This window comes from Pecten maximus, chromosome 2 (assembly GCF_902652985.1).
Source record: "Pecten maximus chromosome 2, xPecMax1.1, whole genome shotgun sequence".
In the NCBI taxonomy this organism is placed as follows: domain Eukaryota; kingdom Metazoa; phylum Mollusca; class Bivalvia; order Pectinida; family Pectinidae; genus Pecten; species Pecten maximus.
Genome location: NC_047016.1, coordinates 1,609,501 through 1,628,099, shown reverse-complemented (window position 1 = coordinate 1,628,099; position 18,599 = coordinate 1,609,501). Strand labels below are relative to the sequence as shown.

The following is an 18,599-nucleotide window of genomic DNA, read 5'->3' as shown; positions in this document are numbered from 1 at the left end:
GTGTGAATGTAAGTGAGGTGACCTCTATAGACAGGTATGTATGTTAGTAAGGTGACCTCTATAGACAGGTGTGTATGTTAGTTGAATGACCTCTATATACAGGTGTGTATGTAAGTGAGGTGACCTCTATAGACAGGTATGTATGTTAGTAAGGTGACCTCTATAGACAGGTGTGTGTGTTAGTAAGGTGACCTCTATAGACAGGTGTGTATGTTAGTAGAGTGACCTCTATATACAGGTGTGTATGTTAGTAGAGTGACCTCTATAGACAGGTATGTATGTTAGTGTAAGGTGACCTCTATAGACAGGTGTGTATGTTAGTAAGGTGACCTCTATAGACAGGTGTGTGTGTTAGTAAGGTGACCTCTATAGACAGGTGTGTATGTTAGTAGAGTGACCTCTATATACAGGTGTGTATGTTAGTAGAGTGACCTCTATAGACAGGTATGTATGTTAGTGTAAGGTGACCTCTATAGACAGGTGTGTATGTTAGTAGAGTGACCTCTATATACAGGTGTGTATGTAAGTGAGGTGACCTCTATAGACAGGTATGTATGTTAGTAAGGTGACCTCTATAGACAGGTGTGTATGTAAGTAGGGTGACCTCTATATACAGGTGTGTATGTTAGTAGGGTGACCTCTATAGACAGGTATGTATCACATTTTCAGACAGTCTATGTACATTGTAGGATTTTCTACTAAATAATTGAATTTTGGAATGAAAATTTGAATTATGAGATGACTACCTTTTCCTTGTGAGATAGCCCCTCATGAACCGCTGTATGATGAGGACCGGAGAGTGATGAGCCTGTATGTGATTGATGTAGGCCTCAACCAGGTAAATAGTGTAAAGTTCCTCCTGGAAGTCAGAGTCCTGTAACACAAATCATGTCAAACATCTACATTCTCACTGGCATCTTACAATTACACAAACCTCAAATGTTAGGGACAAAGATCTGCACTGAAGGAAAAGTTATAAACAGACCTCTAATGTAGGGGCAGTGATCTGTCCTGAATAAAAGTTATAAACAGACCTCTAATATAGGGGCTCTGTCCTGAATAAAAGTTATAAACAGACCTCTAATGTAGGGGCAGTGATCTGTCCTGAATAAAAGTTATAAACAGACCTCTAATATAGGGGCTCTGTCCTGAATAAAAGTTATAAACAGACCTCTAATGTAGGGGCAGTGATCTGTCCTGAATAAAAGTTATAAACAGACCTCTAAAGTAGGGGCAGTGATCTGTCCTAAATAAAAGTTATAAACAGACCTCTAAAGTAGGGGCAGTGATCTGTCCTGAATAAAAGTTATAAACAGACCTCTAATGTAGGGGCAGTGATCTGTCCTGAATAAAAGTTATAAACAGATCTCTAATGTAGGGGCAGTGATCTGTCCTGAATAAAAGTTATAAACAGACCCCTAATGTAGGGGCAGTGATCTGTCCTGAAGGAAAAGTTATATGCATACCTCTAATGTAGGGGCAGTGATCTGTCCTGGAGGAAAAGTTAAATGCATAACTCTAATGTAGGGGCAGTGATCTGTCCTGGATAAAAGTTAAATGCATACCTCTAATGTAGGGGGACAAAGATCTGTCCTGAAAGCAGGATGTAGTGTTCCGAACCTTCCACCAAAAATGGCATCTTCAATGATTTCTTCATCCGATATGACATGATGGTCGAGTGCCTTTAGTGACCAAATACTGTTGACAACATGGTGGCGATAGTTTCGCTTCAGACTGAGGGGCGTGTCATACAGGGTTAGTGCCATAAGTGACGGACATGTTGCCAGATTTTGTAATGTTTCATATTTTCCAAGTGGGTTGTCATGGAGATGTATAATCTTGAGTTTCCTCATTCCAGACCAGAATGCGACCCCAGGGATACTGCTAATCTGTGGATCAAGAAGGCAAATAAACATAATAAGGATCAAATTTATCTCAACATCAAATTTTAACCTTAGAGTTCAGCAATTTTGTTGACTCAGTTCTAAAGTACATTATGCCAGTCACAGGTAAAGTGTTGTAATTTTGTGAACTCAGCTGTAAAGTACATTATGCCAGTCACAGGTAAAGTCAAGTGTTGTAACTTTGTTAACTCAGCTGTAAAGTACATTATGCCAGTCACAGGTAAAGTGTTGTAACTTTGTTAACTCAGCTGTAAAGTACATTATGCCAGTCACAGGTAAAGTGTTGTAATTTTGTGAACTCAGCTGTAAAGTACATTATGCCAGTCACAGGTAAAGTGTTGTAATTTTGTTAACTCAGCTGTAAAGTACATTATGCCAGTCACAGGTAAAGTGTTGTAATTTTGTGAACTCAGCTGTAAAGTACATTATGCCAGTCACAGGTAAAGTGTTGTAATTTTGTGAACTCAGTTCTAAAGTACATTATGCCAGTCACAGGTAAAGTGTTGTAACTTTGTTAACTCAGCTGTAAAGTACATTATGCCAGTCACAGGTAAAGTGTTGTAACTTTGTTAACTCAGCTGTAAAGTACATTATGCCAGTCACAGGTAAAGTGTTGTAATTTTGTGAACTCAGTTCTAAAGTACATTATGCCAGTCACAGGTAAAGTGTTGTAACTTTGTTAACTCAGCTGTAAAGTACATTATGCCAGTCACAGGTAAAGTGTTGTAACTTTGTTAACTCAGCTGTAAAGTACATTATGCCAGTCACAGGTAAAGTGTTGTAATTTTGTCAACTCAGCTGTAAAGTACATTATGCCAGTCTCTGGTAAAGTGTTGTAATTTTGTCAACTCAGCTGTAAAGTACATTATGCCAGTCTCTGGTAAAGTGTTGTAACTTTGTTAACTCAGCTGTAAAGTACATTATGCCAGTCACAGGTAAAGTGTTGTAACTTTGTGAACTCAGCTGTAAAGTACATTATGCCAGTCTCTGGTAAAGTGTTGTAATTTTGTGAACTCAGTTCTAAAGTACATTATGCCAGTCACAGGTAAAGTGTTGTAACTTTGTTAACTCAGCTGTAAAGTACATTATGCCAGTCACAGGTAAAGTGTTGTAACTTTGTTAACTCAGCTGTAAAGTACATTATGCCAGTCACAGGTAAAGTGTTGTAATTTTGTCAACTCAGCTGTAAAGTACATTATGCCAGTCTCTGGTAAAGTGTTGTAACTTTGTTAACTCAGCTGTAAAGTACATTATGCCAGTCACAGGTAAAGTGTTGTAACTTTGTTAACTCAGCTGTAAAGTACATTATGCCAGTCACAGGTAAAGTGTTGTAATTTTGTGAACTCAGTTCTAAAGTACATTATGCCAGTCACAGGTAAAGTGTTGTAACTTTGTTAACTCAGCTGTAAAGTACATTATGCCAGTCACAGGTAAAGTGTTGTAACTTTGTTAACTCAGCTGTAAAGTACATTATGCCAGTCACAGGTAAAGTGTTGTAATTTTGTCAACTCAGCTGTAAAGTACATTATGCCAGTCTCTGGTAAAGTGTTGTAACTTTGTTAACTCAGCTGTAAAGTACATTATGCCAGTCACAGGTAAAGTGTTGTAACTTTGTGAACTCAGCTGTAAAGTACATTATGCCAGTCACAGGTAAAGTGTTGTAATTTTGTCAACTCAGCTGTAAAGTACATTATGCCAGTCACAGGTAAAGTGTTGTAACTTTGTTAACTCAGCTGTAAAGTACATTATGCCAGTCACAGGTAAAGTGTTGTAATTTTGTGAACTCAGCTGTAAAGTACATTATGCCAGTCACTGGTAAAGTGTTGTAACTTTGTTAACTCAGCTGTAAAGTACATTATGCCAGTCACAGGTAAAGTGTTGTAACTTTGTTAACTCAGCTGTAAAGTACATTATGCCAGTCACAGGTAAAGTGTTGTAACTTTGTGAACTCAGCTGTAAAGTACATTATGCCAGTCACAGGTAAAGTGTTGTAATTTTGTTAACTCAGCTGTAAAGTACATTATGCCAGTCACAGGTAAAGTGTTGTAACTTTGTTAACTCAGCTGTAAAGTACATTATGCCAGTCACTGGTAAAGTGTTGTAACTTTGGAGGCCCTTAAACATGTACATCATATTTTAAGTCTCAAACAGACAACTTTCCAACAAGAGAACAACCATCCGGGAGGTACATGTATTGAACGTTACAGAAAATTCCTGTGTGACAGTATTCTTCCCAAGGAGAGACAAACAGTTATCTGACCCAAGACCTATACACTAATCAATAGCCACATGTCTTGTTAGGAGTTTGGGAAGTCTACATTTCCTTCTATAGAGAGTGTTATGAAAAAGGGTCATTAAGTTGTTTTAAGTAAATATCAATATCGTTGTTTCCATAAATAGACATCACCCTGCTAATGGTTTCATCAAAGATAGCATATACACCTTAGATGTGTACATAAAAACTGTTAACATTTAACATTTCCTAAGGTCAATATTTAAAAGATCAATATTTACACACCAGTGTCGGACAGTTCCTAACTGATTAAATCCTCAGTCCATTCTATAATACCCAGGGTACACCTCAAGGAAACCAATCTATCTTAAAGTGTTTTCCATTCTAAAATGACACACTTCAGATTCAATGGTTGTTAAATCTCAATGGGGTGATGGATAAAGGTCAAATCTATATATTATACTACAACCTGTCAACCAAGGCCCAATCTATATATCATACTACAACCAGTCAACCATGGCCCAATCTATATATCATACTACAACCCCTCAACCATGGCCCAATCTATATATCATACTACAACCCGTCAACCATGGCCCAATCTATATATCATACTACAACCCCTCAACCATGGCCCAATCTATATATCATACTACAACCCCTCAACCATGGCCCAATCTATATATCATACTACAACCTGTCAACCATGGCCCAATATATATATATATATATATCATACTACAACCCCTCAACCATGGCACAATCTATATATCATACTACAACCCGTCAACCATGGCCCAATCTATATATCATACTACAACCCGTCAACCAAGGCCCAATCTATATATCATACTACAACCAGTCAACCATGGCCCAATCTATATATTATACTACAACCCGTCAACCATGGCCCAATATATATATATATATATCATACTACAACCAGTCAACCATGGCCCAATCTATATATCATACTACAACCTGTCAACCATGGTCCAATCTATATATCATACTACAACCCGTCAACCAAGGCCCAATCTATATATCATACTACAACCCGTCAACCATGGCCCAATCTATATATCATACTACAACCTGTCAACCATGGTCCACACTATATATTATACTACAACCCGTCAACCATGGCCCAATCTATATATCATACTACAACCCCTCAACCATGGTCCACACTATATATTATACTACAACCCCTCAACCATGGCCCAATCTATATATTATACTACAACCCGTCAACCATGGCCAAATCTATATATACTACAACCCGTCAATCATGGCCCAATCTATATATCATACTACAACCCACCAACCAAGGCCCAATCTATATATTATACTACAACCCATCAACCATGGCCCAATCTATATATTATACTACAACCTGTCAACCATGGCCCAATCTATATATTATACTACAACCCATCAACCATGGCCCAATCTATATATTATACTAGAACCTGTCAACCATGGCCCAATCTATATATTATACTACAACCAGTCAACCATGGCCCAATCTATATATTATACTACAACCCATCAACCATGGCCCAATCTATATATTATACTACAACCCCTCAACCAAGGCCCAATCTATATATTATACTACAACCTGTCAACCATGGCCAAATCTATATATTATACTACAACCCGTCAACCATGGCCCAATCTATATATTATACTACAACCCCTCAACCATGGCCACATCTATATATCATACTACAACCCGTCAACCATGGCCCAATCTATATATCATACTAAAAAAAAAGTCAACCCGCCAACCATGGCCCAATCTATATATTATACTACAACCCCTCAACCATGGCCCAATCTATATATCATACTACAACCCGTCAACCATGGCCCAATCTATATATTATACTACAACCCGTCAACCATGGTCCAAACTATATATCATACTACAACACATCAACCATGGCCACATCTATATATCATACTACAACCAGTCAACCATGGCCCAATCTATATATTATACTACAACCCGTCAACCATGGCCCAATCTATATATCATACTACAACCAGTCAACCATGGCCCAATCTATATATCATACTACAACCCGTCAACCATGGCCCAATCTATATATCATACTACAACCCGTCAACCATGGCCCAATCTATATATCATACTACAACCTGTCAACCATGGTCCAATATATATATCATACTACAACCCATCAACCAAGGCCCAATCTATATATCATACTACAACCCACCAACCATGGCCCAATCTATATATTATACTACAACACATCAACCATGGCCCAATCTATATATCATACTACAACCCGTCAACCATGGCCCAATCTATATATTATACTACAACCCCTCAACCATGGCCAAATCTATATATCATACTACAACCAGTCAACCATGGCCCAATCTATATATCATACTACAACCCGTCAACCATGGCCCAATCTATATATTATACTACAACCCCTCAACCATGGCCAAATCTATATATCATACTACAACCAGTCAACCATGGCCCAATCTATATATCATACTACAACCCGTCAACCATGGCCCAATCTATATATTATACTACAACCCCTCAACCATGGCCCAATCTATATATCATACTACAACCCGTCAACCATGGCCAAATCTATATATCATACTACAAACCGTCAACCATGGCCCAATCTATATATCATACTACAACCCGTCAACCAAGGCCCAATCTATATATCATACTACAACCCGTCAACCATGGCCCAATCTATATATTATACTACATCCCGTCAACCATGGTCCAAACTATATATACTACAACCCACCAACCAAGGCCCAATCTATATATTATACTACAACCAGTCAACCATGGCCCAATCTATATATCATACTACAATCCGTCAACCATGGCCCAATCTATATATCATACTACAACCTGTCAACCATGGCCCAATCTATATATCATACTACAACCTGTCAACCATGGCCCAATCTATATATCATACTACAACACATCAACCATGGCCACATCTATATATCATACTACAACCCCTCAACCATGGCCCAATCTATATATCATACTACAACCCCTCAACCATGGCCCAATCTATATATCATACTACAACACATCAACCATGGCCACATCTATATATCATACTACAACCCCTCAACCATGGCCCAATCTATATATCATACTACTTATATTTATACTGAACCCTGTCAGTCAAGGACCAATCTATAATCCACATCAATATTCTCTTTATCAAAATATTTATACACCACAACAATATTCTCTGAAAGTATCTTTAATTTACATCAATATTCTCTTTATCAAAGTATTTATAATCAACATCAATATTCTCTATATCAATGTATTTATAGTCCACATCAATATTCTTTACATCAAAGTATCTTTAATCCACATCAATATTAGCTTTATCAAATATGAAAAGTTCACATCAATATTCTATTGATCAAAATCCAAAAGTTATAGTCCACATCAATATTCTCTCTTTCAAAGTATCTAAAGTCAATATCATGGTCCTTCTCAGTAACCATTAAATGTTTATATCTCACGACACAGAGAAGCACATGCTTGTGATTTTCGTTGACACTATAACAGAATCAAATTATGTGGATATTGTTGGAGATTAAGGTTTATTTATAACAGGTGTATAGAATATATAATGATTACTACAAACACTGGTGTGAATGTAAACTGCCAGCCCTGTGTGGCTTGATACCATTAATGCTGTGTATCAAGGCCATGGTATTATCTACAGGATAAAATTACATTCAGAAAAATTCTTTTTATGTTTTTTCAAAGATATCACCCATTATTATATATACTTTGCTACCTGTGTATGACCCTAACAGAATCTAACATGGGTCGTTCCGTGGACAGAGATATATCTCAATATCCAGAGTGTAAGAGTTTGGCCAGTCAGCATGAGGCTAAGTGCCGACCAATGTTTGATTATTTTTCTCACATACTTGCAAGCAAATGTAGGCTTTTATGAAAGTTTTTCATCTCGCTATCTGCATTGCTCCTTGGAATGTGTGTCAAAATTAATGACATCATCATTAAAGATATGTTTACTCAATGTAAAATGATGATGTTACATTATTGTGAGCAGGTCATACAGCGCGTGCCGGCTGTCTTTACCCACCTGTGTGAGATCAATTTAACCGCAGGATAACCCTGTGAAGTATGTGAGAAATTTTATTTCCAGAGGTGACTGATTTAAATATATTGAAATATTTCGTCTGATGCCATACTATAGTTTACAAGTATCAGCTCTGATAAAAGAACCTGAATCAGCTGTAGGCCAATATCAACATTTCTGAATCAGCTGTAGGCTAATATCAACATATTTGAATCAGCTGTAGGCCAATATCAACATTCAACATTTCTGAATCAGCTGTAGGCCAATATCAACATATCTGAATCAGCTATAGGCCAATATCAACATTTCTGAATCAGCTGTAGGCCAATATCAACATTTCTGAATCAGCCGTAGGCCAATATCATCATTTCTGAATCAGCTATAGGCCAATATCAACATATCTAAATCAGCTAAACCCCACAGACAATATTAAGTTCTTGTGTGACAGTAATTAACACACATCTACAGTTGTTTAAACAATTTTCAGCTATCCAGGAAAATAGACAGCACCTTTTGGCCTCCTATGGTAATTTTGACTTTAAGAACGTCGGCAAACTCGACAATAAGATAAATGAGCTTTAATACATGTCTATGTGAGTAGTGTATCCGTTATAAGGACATGTTTTGTGATGATATCTCGCCTGATCAACCAGTGTTAACATCTTGTCTGTGAGCTACAATAGGCGGCCATTGAGGCTTGATCATGTGTGAAATCTCCCGCAAAACCATAACACCACCCCAATCTGCATGTGATTATAGTTTTTTAACACAAGGCATCGGCATAGTTTTAATATGGCCCCATATTAAATGTGGTATCTTCAATAGGTCAGAATAAAACACAAAACAAACTTATCCCGTATTATAAAACATTATTACCTGTCCGTGGCTGACAAACTTATCCTGTGTATTATAAAACATTATTACCTGTCCATGGCTGACAAACTTATCCCGTATTATAAAACATTAATACCTGTCCATGGCTGACAAACTTATTCTGTATTATAAAACATTAATACCTGTCCATGGCTGACAAACTTATCCCGTATTATAAAACATTATTACCTGTCCATGGCTGACAAACTTATCCTGTATTATAAAACATTATTACCTGTCCATGGCTGACAAACTTATCCTGTATTATAAAACATTAATACCTGTCCATGGCTGACAAACTTATCCTGTATTATAAAACATTAATACCTGTCCATGGCTGACAAACTTATCCCGTATTATAAAACATTATTACCTGTCCATGGCTGACAAACTTATCCTGTATTATAAAACATTATTACCTATATGTGGCTGACAAACTTATCCTGTATTATAAAACATTATTACCTGTCCATGGCTGACAAACTTATCCTGTATTATAAAACATTATTACCTGTCCATGGCTGACAAACTTATCCTGTATTATAAAACATTATTACTGTCCATGGCTGACAAACTTATCCTAATTATAAAACATTATTACCTGTCCATGGCTGACAAACTTATCCTAATTATAAAACATTATTACCTGTCCATGGCTGACAAACTTATCCTGTATTATAAAACATTAATACCTGTCCATGGCTGACAAACTTATCCTGTATTATAAAACATTAATACCTGTCCATGGCTGACAAACTTATCCCGTATTATAAAACATTATTACCTGTCCATGGCTGACAAACTTATCCTGTATTATAAAACATTATTACCTATATGTGGCTGACAAACTTATCCTGTATTATAAAACATTATTACCTGTCCATGGCTGACAAACTTATCCTGTATTATAAAACATTATTACCTGTCCATGGCTGACAAACTTATCCTGTATTATAAAACATTATTACCTGTCCATGACTGACAAACTTATCCTGTATTATAAAACATTATTACCTGTCCATGGCTGACAAACTTATCCTGTATTATAAAACATTATTACCTGTCCATGGCTGACAAACTTATCCTAATTATAAAACATTATTACCTGTCCATGACTGACAAACTTATCCTGTATTATAAAACATTATTACCTGTCCATGGCTGACAAACTTATCCTGTATTATAAAACATTATTAGAATTACCTGTCCATGACTGACAAACTTATCCTGTATTATAAAACATTATTACCTGTCCATGACTGACAAACTTATCCTGTATTATAAAACATTATTACTGTCCATGGCTGACAAACTTATCCTGTATTATAAAACATTATTACTGTCCATGGCTGACAAACTTATCCTAATTATAAAACATTATTACCTGTCCATGGCTGACAAACTTATCCTAATTATAAAACATTATTACCTGTCCATGGCTGACAAACTTATCCTGTATTATCAATCCTGTATTACAAGGCTTTAGAGAGTGGTTATCAATGGAACATACATTATTGAGTAAAGTATTTTCCGATTTCTTCGACTGAATTCTTTGCTAGATGTTGATTAACCTCTGCTCATAGAATTTCATATACTTTGTATATTTTTGTCAATTCAACAAAATATTTCAATCTTAAGTTTTTACTGATTAACTGTTCTACAGTTCAGTGTAGGGGTAATGCAAAAAGCTGTATTTGTGTAGATATTGTGATGGGACAATGTGGATGTAATGTTGTTAGGAGAGGATGATATCACTTACCTGGTTACTATGGAGATCAAGTTTCACTAGCTGGCGACATGATGCTAGATCATCTATTTTTGTGAGGAAGTTATTGTTGAGGATACAGATACGGAGATTCACACAGTAAGCAATGTCACCGACCTTCCGTAGGTGTACCCCAACCAGTTTCACTAGATGTAACTGCCCAAGTTCACGCACTTTCCTGCCGTTACGGAAATCATTTTCTTCCAGAAGATAGGATTGTGTGGGAACCCTAAAGTAGCCACGCTCCTCCGCCTGCCGAATGGCCTCCTCCTCACGCTGTTTGTAGTACTTGTTAAGGTGCACATTGCGCGAATCCTTGAGACCCTCCTGCACCCGCGCAAATTTTGACCAATCAGGAATGCTCACCATGGTCACAACTATTCCTTAGGTCTTAGGTCAGGCACAGCTGCTGAAGTTCAGTTTCTGTAAGGAAAATAAGTTTTAACAATCATAAAATACCTATACTCATCAGACACACAGCTCAGTCCCAGATCACTAGGTACACCCAATAATTATTATTCAAACAGGCCTTATATTGATATATATATATATATGTACCTGTATTTCAACAAACTGCAAAGATATGAATAATTCAAACCAAACAAGTGTATTGACGTGTGAAGGTAGAGTGGTTTAAAGTCTTGTCGGTGCTGGTGTGCAGGAAGGCTGTCAACCTGAAGGTGTATAAGTCAATGGCTACCAGACAAATCTAGTCTGACTGTAATAGCTACTTACTGACACCTCAACCAATCTGCTTTAACTAGTTCATGATAAGCACCTTTAGGAAAATTTCATTTTTACAAACATTTCAGAATGAAGGTTCGTGCTGTTACTTGTTTTGGGACCTGTGTGATTCAGATCACCAACAGAAGGAAGATATTTAATTTTTATTGGTCATGTTTTATAGGAATGACAGCGATCAATCGAACTTGGGGATCAATTATTTCCTGTCAGATCTCTGTAGAGTTTATAAGATTCAATACACTCAAACCCTGCTCATGTACTGTATCATATCAAATGCACCATATATTGTTATATAGTCTGTCATTCCTCTACAATACACTGTATAGACACATACACTATATCATATCAAATTGTTATAACACAGACAGGGTAACAAGTGGGTAGACTTATGGGGGTAATGTTATAACACACACAGGGTAACAAGTGGGTAGACTTATGGGGGTAATGTCGTAACACAGACAGGGTAACAAGTGGGTAGACTTATGGGGGTAATGTTATAACACACACAGGGTAACAAGTGGGTAGCCTTATGGGGGTAATGTTATAACACAGGGTAACATGTGGGTAGACTTATGGGGGTAATGTTATAACACAGGGTAACAAGTGGGTAGATGTATGGGGGTAATGTTATAACACACACAGGGTAACAAGTGGGTAGATGTATGGGGGTAATGTCGTAACACAGACGGGGTAACAAGTGGGTAGACTTATGGGGTTAATGTTATAACACACAGGGTAACAAGTGGGTAGACTTATGGGGGTAATGTTATAATACACAGGGTAACAAGTGGGTACACTTATGGGAGTAATGTTGTAACACACATGGTAACAAGTGGGTAGACTTATGGGGGTAATGTTATAACACAGACAGGGTAACAAGTGGGTACACTTATGGGAGTAATGTTGTAACACAGACAGGGTAACAAGTGGGTAGACTTATGGGGGTAATGTTGTAACACGGACAGGGTAACAAGTGGGTAGACTTCTGGGGGTAATGTTATAACACACAGGGTAACAAGTGGGTAGACTTATGGGGGTAATGTTATAACACAGACAGGGTAACAAGTGGGTAGACTTATAGGGGTAATGTTATAACACAGACAGGGTAACAAGTGGGTAGACTTATAGGGGTAATGTTATAACACACAGGGTAACAAGTGGGTAGACTTATAGGGGTAATGTTATAACACACAGGGTAACAAGTGGGTACACTTATGGGGGTAATGTTATAACACACACAGGGTAACAAGTGGGTACACTTATGGGGGTAATGTTATAACACACAGGGTAACAAGTGGGTAGACTTATAGGGGTAATGTTATAACACACAGGGTAACAAGTGGGTACACTTATGGGGGTAATGTTATAACACACACAGGGTAACAAGTGGGTACACTTATGGGGGTAATGTTATAACACACACAGGGTAACAAGTGGGTAGACTTATGGGGGTAATGTTATAACACACAGGGTAACAAGCGGGTACACTTATGGGGGTAATGTTATAACACACAGGGTAACAAGTGGGTAGACTTATGGGGGTAATGTTATAACACACACAGGGTAAACAAGTGGGTAGACTTATGTGGGTAATGTTATAACACACAGGGTAACAAGTGGTTAGACTTATGGGGGTAATGTTATAACACACACAGGGTAACAAGTGGGTAGACTTATGGGGGTAATGTCGTAAACACAGACAGGGTAACAAGTGGGTACACTTATGGATGGGGGTAATGTTATAACACAGACAGGGTAACAAGTGGGTAGACTTATGGGGTAATGTTATAACACACACAGGGTAACAAGTGGGTAGACTTATGGGGGTAATGTTATAACACACACAGGGTAACAAGTGGGTACACTTATGGGGGTAATGTTATAACACACAGGGTAACAAGTGGGTACACTTATGGGGGTAATGTTATAACACACACAGGGTAACAAGTGGGTAGACTTATGGGGTAATGTTATAACACACACAGGGTAACAAGTGGGTAGACTTATGGGGGTAATGTTATAACACACACAGGGTAACAAGTGGGTAGACTTATGGGGGTAATGTTATAACACACACAGGGTAAACAAGTGGGTAGACTTATGTGGGTAATGTTATAACACACAGGGTAACAAGTGGTTAGACTTATGGGGGTAATGTTATAACACACACAGGGTAACAAGTGGGTAGACTTATGGGGGTAATGTCGTAAACACAGACAGGGTAACAAGTGGGTACACTTATGGATGGGGGTAATGTTATAACACAGACAGGGTAACAAGTGGGTAGACTTATGGGGTAATGTTATAACACACACAGGGTAACAAGTGGGTACACTTATGGGGGTAATGTTATAACACACACAGGGTAACAAGTGGGTACACTTATGGGGGTAATGTTATAACACACAGGGTAACAAGTGGGTACACTTATGGGGGTAATGTTATAACACACACAGGGTAACAAGTGGGTAGACTTATGGGGTAATGTTATAACACACACAGGGTAACAAGTGGGTAGACTTATGGGGGTAATGTTATAACACACACAGGGTAACAAGTGGGTAGACTTATGGGGGTAATGTTATAACACACATGGTAACAAGTGGGTAGACTTATGGGGGTAATGTTATAACACACAGGGTAACAAGTGGGTAGACTTATCGGGGTAATGTTATAACACACATGGTAACAAGTGGGTAGACTTATGGGGCAATGTTATAACACACATGGTAACAAGCAGATTGACTTCAATTATAAGGAAATAGTTCTACAACCATTACATAGAATTTCTTTTTAAACCCAATAATTTCTAGCTTCTTCCTGATTTAGAAGAGAACTAGTGTTATAAGTCCAGGATGCCTTGTGTAATCTGAAGAGGAGGTATTGACATAGATTTAAAGTTAAAACATTGGTATCCATGTATAGTGTCCAGAAAAAATACTCCACAAGCATCGTTGTTACCACTTGAAATCTCGGGATGAGTTCTTTCCTAGAGGGTGGGTATATAACCCCAGCAAATACAAGCTGCCTTCTACTGGCTATGAGATAATAACTCTCTGACTCATTTGGTACAGAGTTAGTCTAGTAAGGCCAGGAGCTCAATCTCCACGGCCGAGGCAATCAATGTATTGAAATAAGTATCATTTATAATGGCTTCTACTACATGTGTCTGCAATTTCAACTGAAATAATGAGTCATAACAAATTATCAAAGTCTCTTATAACATTATGTATTCATTTACACTTTAAATATTTTTTTCTTGTATTTACAAAAACACCTTAAAATATTCTAAGCAATAGAAAGCAGTACTTCTATTTTATTGAATATTTAAATAAAACTGATTTTTTTCTTAACATACATATGCATGGTGAAAGCACTTCTTAAACTGTTCAAGTGATAGAAAGTCCAATGTAGATATTAAACAAATAAAGGAACATGACTGAGTAATAGTTCTGCGTTATGTACGTACTGTGCTTTTGAAGGAGATTAGTCATGATATTGATATATAAAGGGTTTGAGTAGGTAATACCATACCTCAGACATGCACACATTCTGATGGTGTAATATTATTGTCCGATCACCTGGAACCCTGGGCTGGTCACTCTTATTGTGATCAATGTAATATAACAAGTCTAGACATTTGTCCAACACTACCAGGGGCGATAACTCTTACTGTGATCAATATAACAAGACAGTCTAGACATTTGTCCACTACATCCAGGGGCGATAACTCTTACTGTGATCAATATAGCCAGACAGTCTCAACATTTGTCCACCACTACCAGGGGTGATAACTCTTACTGTGATCAATATAACCGGACAGTCTCAACATTTGTCCACCACTACCAGGGGTAATAACTCTTACTGTGATCAATATAACCGGACAGTCTCAACATTTGTCCACCACTACCAGGGGTGATAACTCTTACTGTGATAAATATAACAAGACAGTCTAGACATTTGTCCACCACTACCAGGGGTGATAACTTTTAATGTGATCAATATAACCGGACAGTCTAGACATTTGTCCACCACTTCCAGGGGTAATAACTCTTACTGTGATCAATATAACCGGACAGTCTCAACATTTGTCCACTACATCCAGGGGTGATAACTCTTACTGTGATCAATATAACCAGACAGTCTCAACATTTGTCCACCACTACCAGGGGCGATAACTCTTACTGTGATAAATATAACCAGACAGTTTCAACATTTGTCCACTATTTCAAGGGGTGCTAAATGTTACTGTGGTCAATATAACCAGACAGTCTTGAAATTTTCCCACCACCTCCTGTGGTGAAAACTCTTATTGTAATCGTTACAAAAGGCCAGCGGGGCCTGTATCACTCACCTGGATATTTCAATGATTATTGCAAAGAAACTCCCATCAGGCCAAAATGACATTTACATTGAACCAGTGACTTTGATCTTTGGTCAGTTGACTCCATTGTTTAATTCTAACCAAAAAAAAAATAAGCATGATAACTTATTCGACCTTGACCTTTTGGCCAAATAACCTTGACCTCTGACCTTGAGTTTTGACCTCAGTATGTGTTTTTGTGAACTAAACATCTTGTAAATCTGTCAATAAATACTACAGTTAAAACCGGGAAATAAAATTATGAAAGACAGATAGGTGGGCAGATTGACAGTGATTGCTAAAGGGCATCTATATCTTTGATATAGAGACCTTAAATTAAGACAAAATCCTGCCATTCCTACAAAAGAAATATCTTAAAGAATAAGTTAAGTTTGCCCTGCTCTGGGGCCCAAACCCATTACTTATATATGATATAAATTTCCCTGAACCCAAGGATGGTTCACACTGAATTTGGACAGAAGCGTTTCATCATTAGCACAATTGTATACAACTTCCATTGCTGATACACACAGCAGGAAGCGGATAGAGTATATTACCAGTGTGATATGTATACATGTACTCTCTCTCTCTCTGGTAAAAAACTAGCAATGCTTGAGTAATCAAGTTTCAGTATTTTTGTCAATATTCCCAAGTCAATATAACAGCATTAACAAAAGTATTTTTCTCAATACTAAAAGATGACTTATTACTTGAGACCTCTGAATTACAAGGTTAATGCTCAACCAAATGATCTAAAGACCAAACTTCCATCAAGCAAAGATAAAAGGAAGCTGCCAGTATCTTACAAATTGTATTCAGATCTTGCATTTGGTGATTACTATTGAATCAAATGTGATCTTGATCTGGTAACAAGGTTTTATCTGAGTTATGTTTTGACTGCGAGTCATTTCAATGGTGGAAGGTATTTATAACCATTGATGTAGTTAATTACTGGTTCCTACATATATATATAAGTATGATTTTGCCTTTTAGAGCCATTTGAGTACTATCAGCTTATGAGATGATTTTATTTCACAGAATCACAGTCTTCGTGTCCTTGAAAGCTTTAGCTTGATTGTTGACACTTGATTGTCATGTCTTTAGGAGAAATGGTTATACATCTCAATGTATGTTCGCATACCGGTTGTGCATTGATTATTCATTTTTCCAATAATTATAATAATAATCCTGGCTGTGAATATATTAATGTAGATTTATATATACACACAAATTGTTCCTCCTGTATTATGTAACAGCTCATAAAATAACAGTAGCTAATTATATATATATAATATCATTAAATGTGGATAAAAAAGGGAGGGGCAGTAACCAAATTCCATATATATCAACATCCTTAGTGACTATATAGACACAGAAATAGATCAGTCACTGAAGAAATAATGCAAACCTGTCAAGTGCCCCGCGGGTCACTCCCGGAAAATCGGTCTATAACCCGCAGACAGAAATAGCTCCCGACGGGTGTTTTGAATCTCCCGCATTTCAGGAAGATCTCGTTTTACAGACAATACACGCTACTCATAAACCAGTAGTCCTAGCACAGTGGATCGGGAGTAGTCTGCCCTTGGTACGGGACCGGGCATAAACAAAAACCCCCGTGATCATCGCCGCGATCTCAAAAAGGCAAGATTTGAAATGAAATAAGTAGTATTTGTAATCAAAGCTTATATTTGTATCAACAACTAGGTTTACTTGAAGTATGGAATCAAAAATATCCTAAAAATAAACCCTTGTTTACGAATAAACAGCCAAAAACCGTTATTTTTCACGGTTGAGTGCGGCGTACACAAAATCACACCCTGAAAAATGTAAATCGATGATTACTAAAGTTGTAGGTATTACTTCCATTTAATTTTAAATGTCAGATTTTGGAAATATAAATCTGGATTTACAAGAAAAACATCAGATTTGTTCATTTAGTCGTTGTCGAGAAAAAAATTAATATCAATATTCCTGGTACGGGGATCGGGTCCGGGACCGGGTGCGGCGTACACGAAATCACGGGGACCAATAATGAAGACGGAATCCGGACCAAAAGTTCCGGAATTGAAAAATAATATAGAAAAACTAAAATTTTAATGCTTGTGGTTCACAATTAATTATAAAAATATTTCTTTTAATTTTAGATGAATATTTGTGAAGGAATGAAATACTGATTGCTGTGATTATCAACCTTCCACCAATGTTTTGAAGATGGCAAAAACAGCTACAACAACTTACAATGTAAAACATTCATGTAAATGAATGAAGTATGCATAGAAATGCCTATTAAATGACACATGTTGATAATTTTTTTCAGTTTTATTGTTTTTATTTCAAGTGAAATGCCGTTAGGCGCAATGACCTGCATTGGAGTGCTATGACCTGCATTTTTATGAGTAATGACCTGCATTTTGTTCATGAGAACTTGACAGGTCTGATAATGGTTGGTAACAAAGTGGTTAGACTTATGGGGGTAATGTTATAACACACACAGGGTAACAAGTGGGTAGACTTATGGGGGTAATGTCGTAAACACAGACAGGGTAACAAGTGGGTACACTTA

The 18,599-nt window shown here is 37.3% G+C and overlaps 1 protein-coding gene across 1 annotated transcript in view; it reads right to left on the bottom strand.

The window, feature by feature from the left end:
- LOC117344476 overlaps positions 1–18,599 on the bottom strand; it is a 28,841-nt gene that overhangs the window by 4,920 nt on the left and 5,322 nt on the right. The window contains exons 2-4 of the mRNA XM_033907226.1: positions 10,924–11,352; positions 1,566–1,889; positions 747–874 (exon numbers count right to left, since the gene is read on the bottom strand). Coding sequence (XP_033763117.1) covers positions 747–874; positions 1,566–1,889; positions 10,924–11,298 — 827 coding nt within the window. The 5' untranslated portion in view covers positions 11,299–11,352. The remainder of the gene's footprint in view (positions 1–746; positions 875–1,565; positions 1,890–10,923; positions 11,353–18,599) is intronic.